Genomic DNA, 10,989 nt, shown 5'->3' with positions numbered 1-10,989 from the left:
CGAGCGTGTTGCAACTGATATTAGGCGCGACTGCCTTTCATGCATGCATGAAAGGCAGGCCATAGTGGATATCATAAAACCGTCAAGGTCTCTCACGCATTCGCCGAAGACCACTCAAAGGCAAAAGCCACATCTTTTTGCCTTCTCAGTGGATGTATTGATCTTCCCCCGACCCCTTCCGCAAACCCATTGCACCTAACGTAGCTCTGCATTGCCTCCGGGATTGGAGGCATTGCAAGATTTCTGCACCTCATCTGGCCTTGCACTGCCTCCGTGATGGGAGCATCTTCGAAGAAGTGACAGTACGATGTGATCACGTCATTATGATGGCGTCACGTCAAGGTGAAGTCGCATAATCTGGCAATTTGTGGTGGTGACGCGCCTCTCACGTCATAGCTTGATAATTTGTTGCGTCACCTGTATTGATGCCGCCAACGGTCAATTTTCGCGTTTCGTGGGGTGCGTCTAAGGCTTTCACTTGAAAACATGAATGTCTTGATTTGTCTCGAAGCGAAGCAATGCTGTGTATACTGCGCCTCGTTGGTCGTTTCGCTCTCTATGGATTACTGCAGTGCATGGGATCTGGCTTTTTTTTTTTTTCGGGGGCACGATCATCCCTTTGCATGGACCGTACTAGTGAAAAGGCTAATTTTGTTATGGGCTAATTTTGTTGTCATTTAAAGAATTTGTCCAGTCTTCAAGTGCGATCGTGCCGAATAAAGCATCGCAGCGTACATTCCTTTGGGCTGTAGTGTTCATGTCTGTAGTCTGCATGTTGTTCGAAATAGCAAAACCTGTGATCATTTTCCCGATTTACGGCACACTGCATATTTTTCTTTATAACATATGAAAGTTCGCCTTTCACTAGCATCGACTTTATTTTATCGTCTCAGTCATGTGTGCTGCATTCTTTTTCAAGTAGTTTCTTGTCGAAAACAAAGTTATGTTTATGTTCTCAGTAAGTAGCCACTCCGGACACACTTCCAGGTTTGTAACTATCAGTGTTACCATCTGGGTTATTTGTCACCGTAGCCTTCGCTTTGTTGCGAAGAACAGTTGGCTGCGAGCATAGCCTGTAGGTTTCGAAAGCTCGCAGGAGCGTCGATAAAATCTCCGACTGTTCGCCAATGCTACTAACTATCACAGTCGGATATGCAACTTGCTTTCAGGAGCAGGTGTCACATGGTAACGCAGTGCAGTACATGCCCTTACTCCTTCACCGAAGAGACATGAAGGAGGAGAACACAACTATGAAGCAACAGGCTATAGGTGATATTCCAGCTTGTGCAAGCGCGTTCACCAATCAGCGCAATGGAAGGCAAGCGAAATTATAGAATAACCCGAGCCTAACAATGCTTAATTGTTTCAAAACAGGCACGTGCTTCATTATATTGATTGGTTTTTAAGTGCAAAGCGTTTATTAGCGAACTTCGGCAGCTTTGAGCGTATCTATCTATCTATCTATCCATCTATTAATCTATCCATCTATCTATCTATCTATCTATCTATCTATCTATCTATCTATCTATCTATCTAGCCGCCTGCGACATTTGGCTCTCCTGGCCGTTTAAATAACGGTATCGATACCAAACTTGGTATGATGTAATATGACTGTATGACAAACATAACTGACTAGCCATAACATGAAAATCATGACATGTATGTCATAAATGTCATGATTTGCATGTCATGGTCTTGCTGCTCTTGCGGTGGTTTCATTTACATATGTTGCAAAACTGGTATGGTATGACATGACTGCATGGCGAACAAAAGCGACAAACCCTAACATCAAAATAATGGCTACATGCCACGCTCATGATGCGCTGGTGGCCATTTCGCTAGCTTCGCTTATACCGAATTTGGTATTACGAGACGTCATTGGATGACGAAGGTATGATACTGCTGCAAACATAATAAAACATGAGATGCGTGTCATGTAACAACATGACTACATGCTGCGCTCATGATGCGCTAGTGGCCGTTTCGCTAGCTTCACATGTACCAAATTTGGTATTACGTGACGCCAATGGATGACGAAGGTATGTGACTGGTGCAAAAATGATAATCATCAGATGCGGATGATGTGAGAACATGATTTCATGCCACAGTAAAGGCGCCAACACATTTCGTCGTCACCCGGCGGGCGTGCAAGCTGTCGTTCGTTTCGTCGCGTCACGTTGCCACGCCAGGCGCCGGTCGTGCCATATACTCGCATGCGCGCGCCGCACTGCGTTGCTTTGACGCGTGCGTGTTTCAGCGCGTCTGGCATCCCTCCGTCACGAAAAGAGGCAGACGCAGTGCTGTCTGGGTAATGCATCGGCGTGAAATGCAGTATGTCGCATTTCGCGCCGTTTGCCGTCGGGCCACGCTGACGGACGCTGGTCGTGCCTGGCGTCAGATTGGATTGGATTGGATTGGATAAACTTTTATTTGGTCCTCCAAAACACAGATCACTGTGTTGCGGGCAGCTCCCACGTGGGGACTGAGATGCCAAGCTCCTCAGCCGCCTCGCGGGCTTGGTGGACAGCCCAGAGCTGATCTGCCAAGGACGAGCTGCGGATTGCCGCCTCCCATCTGGCAGAGGTGATGTGCGATAAATGAGCGAATTTGGTGCACTGCAAGAGCATGTGTTCTAATGAAGCTATTTTCCCACAATGTGGACAAAGATTACTTGGGTATAGGTCAGGGTACATGATGTGTAACATTTTCAAAGTAGGGTACATCCGCGTTTGCAAAAGCCTTAATGTAAGTGCTTGGGGCCGGGTTAGATTTTTGTGAGGTGGAGGGAAAATCCTTCTAGACAGGTAGAAATGTTTAGTGAGCTCGTTATATGTTGTAAGAATTTCCCGGTTATCCCCTTCACCGGTAGAACGCATCCCCGGGGAGGCGCGGTTGGAGAGTTCTCGCGCCGCCTCGTGTGCTGCTTCGTTGAGATTGGGAGGGGAATCGTTGATTTGTCCAAGGTGAGCTGGGAACCAACTCAGCAGATGATGTGTTATGTTCTTGCCTTGCAGTATTTTCAGCGTTTGTTCACAGACTGTCCCCTTGGCGAACGCACGTAGTGCTGCCATGGAATCACTGTAGACCACTTCAATGTTATCCACCTTGAGTGCTAAGGCGATGGCCACTTGTTCCGCAATGATTGGGTCTTTTGTCCTGACCGTCGCTGAGTTGACGACATGGCCAGCCCCATCGACTGCCACTGCCACAAACGCTTTCCCATTGGCGTAGGAAGCCGCGTCAACAAATACGACCCCTCGTTCCTCGTTTGAGACTTGACCAAGTATAGTCCTGGCCCTCGCTACTCTTCTTCCGACGTTGTGTTCTGGATGCATGTTTCTCGGTATAGGAGATACCGTGATAGTCTCCCTGATGTTGTCAGGGATATCATTGTAATTGCGTCTGATTGCTATTGGGTTTTGGCCCAGCTCCTGCAGGATCATTCTCCCCGACCTTGTAGTAGATAACCTTGCAAACTGTGCTCTCTCTTGGGCTTCTGCTATTTCTTCGAGCGTGTTGTGTATGCCAAGCTCAAGCAGACGCTCGGTGCTGGTATGTATGGGTAGGCCCAAGACCTTCTTGATAACTTTCCTGAGGAGCACATTCAGTGTCTCGTGGCGTCAGATTATAGAGTGCTCGCGTTTTGCTTAAGTAGCGTCGCTGTGCCCAGCGTTAGCGCGTGTCAACGTTACGTTGTAGTATATCGGGCCCTTTACGATGCGCTTGCGGCCATTTCGCAAGCTCCACATATACCAAATTTGGTGTTACGTGGCGTCAGTGGACGACGAAGTAGCTCCACATATACAAAATTTCGTATCACGTGACGTAAATAGATGACGAAGGTAAACATGAAACGGATGTCATGTACGGCATAATATGCCTCCACCTCGTTAAGTTGTGCTGATTTTAAAGTGACATATCAACCTTCCTCATTTGTGCTTCGCCTATCATCGATTCCCACTGTACGTAGGATCTGCCAATTTTTTATTTGTGCCTTATTCATTACTGTTTCGTTATCTTGGTGTATTTTAGTGCTGAATATGAAGAGAACTGCGATCAATCATTCTACGGTAAAGCAAACACGAGGCGAGAGAGAGACACAGAGCACTGCGTCTTGGTAACTTTTGTCCCTCGTCTTGGTTCGCACTTAGTACCAATGTTAATGTTGAATCTCGATGTTGAGTTTGGCTAATATTGTGACGGGCTTCTCTGGTTCGAATCCACTTTAGCGTATTATGTATTCAAATGGAAACAGCAAAAAGAATATTGTGTTATCGATATGTTGGTAATACCGCAAGTGTCGAGACAGGCACTCTCGAACTCACGGTTGCAGTGGCGGAACGAGAGAAAGGCGGCTCACCCGAAACGTAAGGTGTGTGCGGGCGATGTCGTATTTCTTGTCGGCATCGTGAAGCGTCATCCCGGCGTTGGGAGGTGCCATGGCAGCCGCACGACCGACTGCTGGGAGCTTCTTTCTTCTTCTACATCGCCGCGAGCGCAGAAGTCAAGTCAAGTCAAGGTCCTTGACGATGTGGCGCATACTCACGCTGGCGGATTGGCCAAGAACCGGCTAGTTTTCATAAACTTCTTTCTTATAACAGGTTAAAATTAATCTGTTTACGAGAAATAAAAGAAAGATGCAACAAGACGAATTTGGTGGTTGAATTGTAAATAATCTGTAGTGTAATGCAATAAAGCGTCGTATTTGATTTAATATGAATTTGGAAATTTCAAAATCTACCGAACAATGATGTGAACACTTGAACCTCTTTGAGCTTTTGACGAACTCCTGCAAGCGTCAAACATCCTCCAGTCAGTGTGGCCTAGAGACAAAGCCCCGAAAGAAAGCACATTTTAAACATTTAAATCAAATCTGAGAAGGTGGCAAACGGCACCTAAAGTATTTTTACGTAAGGCAGAGAATCTCTTACAATAAATGAGGTAACGTTCAGTCGACTCATTTACTCCACAAACAGGACAATGAGCGGAGACTACCGGACCAGCTCTGTGCAAATATAAATTTAGCTGTGGAAAGCGTGGGTTTCGTGACGCTTTCTTCTTCGCCTCTTTTCGGGTGATTTTATTAGTAGAATTGTTTTCTCTAACGATTTTATAATTATTTAGATATACAATTAGTATGTAGTCCCTTCTATCTGAATCATGCGTTTCTTCGCCAATCCTCCAAAGTAGGTGTGAACCATACATATGGGCCAACATCCTCACCTCACTATTGTTATGCTAAAATGATCACTTTTTTTTTGCTGCTTTCGAGTTCCTGACCTGTTTCAGCCTTAAAATATTAGACTCTTATCATGAGCACTCTCATGGGTGACCTATGAAGCTGCCCACCCTCAGGTCGGGTCTCCCACCAGCGGGCGAGCTGTTAACCAAGCAGAAAGGGGTGTTCACGGATCTGCGAACAAGTTGCCGGAAGGATTCGGGCCTGCTGACAGCCGTCCAAATTTGGGAGTCAACGCGTTAAATGCACCAAGCTCGAAATGTAACCGTCGGTGGCGTCGTCCAGCGTCGGCATCGTCACGTTACATGCATCAAGCTCTGAGCGTAACCATTCGTGCGCTTGTCCGTGGGGCAGACCACTTGAACAGACGCACCTGGCATAGCAGCAGACGAAACGTTAAGTGTTTATCACTTAATACTGTGCTGTTATGTTCATAAATAGATATTGCGTTCTTTCGAGGGAAAAACGGGAATGTTTGTGTTGAAATGTTGTAAAAAATTATTCATTACATTTTGATGCCAAATCTGGAACGCAATGGCAGAACAATGCATACCCTGGTGGCTAAATTTGTCTAGGTTTCACTTCTACCGCATAGTAACAAAAGCCTTTTGCAATAATGTTTGCGTATAAAAAAAACGAAGGAAGTTTCAAGTAGGCATACCTTCATATCACTTTGTTTTACACTCAGCGAACAAACGTCGCGAATCTCAAGAACGTGATCCATTCGAAGCAGATCCGAAGCCTGTACTTCCCATAATTCCCATGGGGGTACAAGTGCTGCTGAAGGAGCCCGCGTAGACACTAGCGCCAGATTCCCCTCAAGGTACTATTGCATGAAACTCTATGGTGTACACGCAGTGTGGGCCACAATATGGCGCGATGGCGTGACATTGTCGTCTTGAAACATTGTGTTTTGGCGGGCGGAGAAGCGTTGGCGGCACGGAGGAAGAAAAGGTAGGAGAGGCCCTGACGTCATTCGTTGTGAAGCCTCGATAGGCTAGCCACCCTAGCCGCGATGAAGCCGGAACTCGGCCATTTTGACTGGGCAAATTCTCCTCTCTTGTTTACATCCGAACGTAAAGCAGAAGGCACGACTCTCTCTCCGGCTCGGAAAGCACGTGAGCTGCGCAGCGCGCGTGTCGTGACGATCCGAAACTAATGGAACGGGGCTCAACACTCTGGGCCAGCGCGGCACCTTCGGCGAAATAATTTCGTCCCAGTATTAAGAGCGAGTAACAGCTCACCGACAACGAAGCAAGTACAAGAGAACGCGCGCTAGATGCACTGACAACGGTGAGTGTTTTCACGTCATTATTTCAGCAACTGTACAGACAATACGATCGGTCATGCGCCTTCAACGGTTGCATTCCGCCACGCGGTCGACGCAGCGTCCGGCCACTGCGTCCGTGTTCCGCGTGAAACTCCCCGGCGTCAGCATTCTGCGACCGGGTGGTGGTGGTGGTGGTGAAAAACATTTATTTCAGAAAAAGTTTACTAGAGAGTGCCGACGTGGCCCATCGGCGTGCTAGAGTGGCAAGACCCTATTCCGGGACGCCAGTGGAGCTGGAAGCTGCCCGTGCGCGCTCCACCAAGGAGCGTTGTGCAGCCAAGGTAGAGCAGCCGAGCAGGTGCTCCTCCCAAGCCTCTCTAGTTGGGATAGGAAAAGGGGATGAGAAAGGGACGGGATTAACTGGGCACGATGCTACGACGTGATATGTGTCGGCGAGCACATGACAGGTCGAGCAGGTGCCATTGATTTCCGGCAAAAAGTGCCTGGCGACCGCCGGACTGATAAAGGTGTTCGTCTGCAGGCGGCGTAGCAGTCGTTCGTCCGCTTTCTCCAAACCGCGTGCGGGGTCCGGGTAGAGGCGGCGCGAAGCCCGGTAATAGGCCAAAATTTCGCGAAAGCGCGTCAGGTTGGTATTGCCAGATTCCGTCTCGGGACATGGAGGGGCAACGGCCCGGACAGGAGAAGCGCGGGCAGCGGCATTTGCCGCCTCGTTGCCGGGCAGGCCCGAGTGGCCTGGGGTCCACACTATACGAATAGGATGAGGGTTAAAGCGCCAAGAGGCTGCCTGTAGTAGGCTAGCCGCCAGCGGAGCAATGGAACCCTGAAGGTACTGAGAACAGGCCGAGCGCGAGTCCGTCAGGATGGTGCGTGAGGCAGGGTGAGAGGCGGCCAAAGCTATGGCAACCTCTTCGGCGTGCGTTACTGTGTCTGCTCGAAAGGAGAGGCCATCTATGTGTTTGCCCTCTGTAATCACGGCAGCCGTGAAGTGACCCGAGGGGGAGGGACCCGAGACGTCCACGTAGAAAACACCAGGACGATCGGAGTGTCGCGTATGAAGAGCCGCGGCGCGTGCTAGTCTACGGCCAGGATGGAGGTCAGGGTTCATATTACGGGGTAGAGGTTCCACCCATAGCTTTTGACGCCAGAGCTCTGGTACCGGCTGCAGAGGGTCTTGGTCAGATATCGGGTTAAGGCCAAGTCTGTGTAGAAGACGGCGCCCTGAAGGCGTCTGTGACAGTCGATTGATTTGGTTAACGCGATGAGCTTCGCGCATCTCTGCAAAGGTGTTGTGTACCCCCAGAGCCGTGAATCGGCTGTTGGAAGTTGCAATAGGTAGGTCCAGAGCGCGTTTGTATACTGAACGAAGAAGGACGTCCAGCTGGTGCTCGTGTCGACGACGCAGGCGAAGGTAAGGCAAGGCGTAGAGGACGCGACTGGTCACAAACGCGTGGGCCAATCGGAGGGACTGAGACCCGCGGAGGCCGCCGCGCTTGGTAGAAACTCGCCGTATCATGCGGCTCACCTGTTCGCTGGTGCGTCTGAGGCCTGCTAATGTGCCCTTTGGATCCAAGGACGATGTGAGGTGAAGGCCAAGAACCCGAATATTTTGCACTGACGGGACGGGCCCGGACGGAAGAAAAATTTGAGGCGGCGGTAGCGGAGAGACTGAAAGAAGAGCCGATTTAGCTGGAGAGCACTCCAGGCCGCATGAACCTGCGTAGGTGTCCACCAGAAGGGCAGCCTTTTGCAGGCGTTCTTCGATTTGCGCTAATGAGCGAGTGTTGGTCCAGATTGTGATATCGTCCGCATATAGTGCGTGTTGTATTCCCTCGACCTCACTTAGAAGAGAGGGGAGGTTCATCATCGCCAGGTTAAAAAGCAGAGGAGACAGGACTGCCCCTTGAGGTGTACCCCGCGTGCCTAATAAGTACGGGCCGTGTTCGGTAGAATTAAGGCGAATGAAGGCGATGCGATGTGATAGAAAGGCGCGAATGTAGTTGAAAGTCTTCTGCCCGCAGTTTGTGGTAGACAGGTTAGTGAGTATAGTGCTGTGTTTGACGTTGTCGAACGCCCCGCGGAGATCGAGAGCGAGCACGGCTTTATCGTTATGGCGCATAGTAGTCGGCTCTATGATATCGTGTTGAAGCTGGAGCAGGACGTCCTGCGCCGACAGATGCGGGCGAAAGCCAAACATCGTGTCGGCAAAGGTGCTCCTGGCCTCCAAGTAGGCGGAAAGGCGTTCGCGAACCATGGTTTCCATGAGTTTGCCTGCGCAAGACGTAAGTGAGATAGGTCTCAGTGCCTCAATACTAACGGACTTTGCCGATTTGGGAATGAATGTCACGACCGATGTGGTCCATTCCGTTGGAAGCGGAGAACCGTCCCATATTGAATTTATAAGCTGGAGTAGCGAGAGGTGTGCTTGGTCGGGAAGATTTGCCAGCAGGAGCGATACTGTGATTCCGTCGCGTCCAGGGGCCGTGCCCCGTCGCATTTTCGTGAGTGCAAATCGTAAATCAGAAAGCGTGTATGGGGCGTCGAGGTCGGTGTTAGGGGCGCCGGAATACGTATATGCTGGGCCTGCGGGATCAATTGTGCGGCAGATGTAGCGGTCACAAAGTTCTCGCGCGAGTTCACCCGTAGTGCCCTGAAATGCATGCAGAACACGGTGGAGCTGGCGTTGCGTTTCTCCCCTGGTGGTGGAGGGATCGAGAAGGCTTCTAAAGAGTCGCCACGCACTCTTAGAGCTCATCTGGTTTGCAGCCTTCGAACAGGTGTCTGCCCAGTTAGCATCGGAAAGTTGTGCGGAGTATGCGGCCGCCTCTGCAGTGAGCGCCTCAATGCGAGCGCGAAGTTTTCGATTAAGTTTGTTGCGTTTCCAGCGCTGTATGAGCCCGCGGCGAGCGTGCCAAAGATGTAGGAGGTGTGGATCGATTGCAGGAGTTAAATTAGAGGTTGCAAGGGTGCGAGTGTTCGCTTGTTTCATATGAAGAGCGTATGATGCCCACGCTGCATATTCGGTCGAGGAGAGGCCGGCGGGGAATGGTTGCATTCTGAACTGAGTCCAATCGGTGAGACGGGCTTGGCCCCAGTGTTGGCGCATTTTCTGCCGCGGTGTGAACGAAATGCGGAGTAAAAAGTGATCGCTGCCTAGGTTTTCGCCTAAATTTTCCCATGTAGCATCGCGGATGTGACGGGTGAGGGAGAGGTCGGGGCATGTGTCTCGCGTGACCGAGTTGCCGGAACGTGTGGGTTGTGCCGGATCGGTTAGAAGCGTCAGGCTCAGCGAGGAAATGAGCTCCTTGAGCTCTCTGCCCCGGGCCTTCTCGTAGTGGTAACCCCAGTGAGGGCTGGGGGCATTAAAGTCCCCGACAATCACGAGTGGTTGTCGGGCCGCTATACGCAGTGCCCGATGGAATAGATGCGCAAACGAAGCCCTCGAAAGGCGAGGGGGACAGTACACGTTTAAGATATGTATTGATGGTTGGCCCCTCCGCTGAGACAGCACTGATATCATGCAGTAGTCGTAAGGAAGATCCAGATCGAGGTCGATCTGTATCGCGGTGTAAGCTTTATGCACGAGGAGGCATGTGGTGGTGCCGCCTAGATAGGAGCAGTATCCAGAAAGGGATGGAGCAGGGCCACATTCTTGGAGCGCCAAGACGGCCAGCTGAGAGCCAAGTGAGCTGAGAAAAAGGGAAAGATGTGAACGCTTTCGCCTGTTCCCGAAGCCTCCAGGGTTCCACTGTATGATCTCGAATTTAGACGCAATGTTTGAACGGGACGTACGATTGGTAGCCATCGTGACTGTCCTAGGTTTTATATTTGGTCCTCCATGTCCCGCTCGGAATCCTCAGAGGCAGGGAGGGGCACGGAGGCCGGATTGTCCGACGGCGGGGTGGTGGTAGCCACCTTACGACGACGCCGTGGAGCTGTACCCTCACTGCTCACCGAGCAGGAGCGGGAACGCGATGCCTTGGGTTGAAACTGAGTGATTGCCCAGGCTTGAATAGCCTGGGTAACCTCTACTACTATGCGTTGGACCGAGAAGCTGGTGAGAAGGTGATTAATCGAAGCTTCGACGCGCGTGAGGCGTTCCTCTACGCGCGGGGTGTGCTCTTCGCTAGGGAGAGTTTGGTTAGCGGGCAAGAGAACCTGAGGTGCCCCAGGAGCCTCAAGAGCTTCTGGAGTAGATGTGGCACCGGTTCCGGGTGCTGGAGTACACATGGCTGCTTGAACCGGCGGTTTAATGGGAGTGGACTTAGCGCGAGGACCAAGCTTGGACGTAGCTGGCGTAGCCGCCTGGACAGAGGAGGCAATACCGGATGGCCTTGCAGTACACTGTTGTTGGGGTTGAAGTCGCTTATTTAAGAGTTCGAGTTGTTTAGTTAAAAGAGAATTTTGCTTTTGAAGTGCCGCAACTTGCTGGCGAAGGGCCGCAAGTTCGGGAGAAGGAGGA

At 50.7% G+C, this 10,989-nt stretch overlaps 1 protein-coding gene across 1 annotated transcript in view; it reads right to left on the bottom strand.

The window, feature by feature from the left end:
• The window catches only part of LOC119164498 (high affinity cAMP-specific and IBMX-insensitive 3',5'-cyclic phosphodiesterase 8B), a 53,300-nt gene extending 48,859 nt beyond the window's left edge, over positions 1 to 4,441 (bottom strand). The window contains exon 1 of the mRNA XM_075868450.1: positions 4,361 to 4,441. Coding sequence (XP_075724565.1) covers positions 4,361 to 4,441 — 81 coding nt within the window. The remainder of the gene's footprint in view (positions 1 to 4,360) is intronic.
• Between the last annotated feature and the right edge of the window lie 6,548 nt (positions 4,442 to 10,989).

Source organism: Rhipicephalus microplus, chromosome 1 (assembly GCF_043290135.1).
Source record: "Rhipicephalus microplus isolate Deutch F79 chromosome 1, USDA_Rmic, whole genome shotgun sequence".
NCBI classification, from domain to species: Eukaryota; Metazoa; Arthropoda; class Arachnida; order Ixodida; family Ixodidae; genus Rhipicephalus; species Rhipicephalus microplus.
This window is presented reverse-complemented; position numbering and strand designations above follow the sequence as displayed.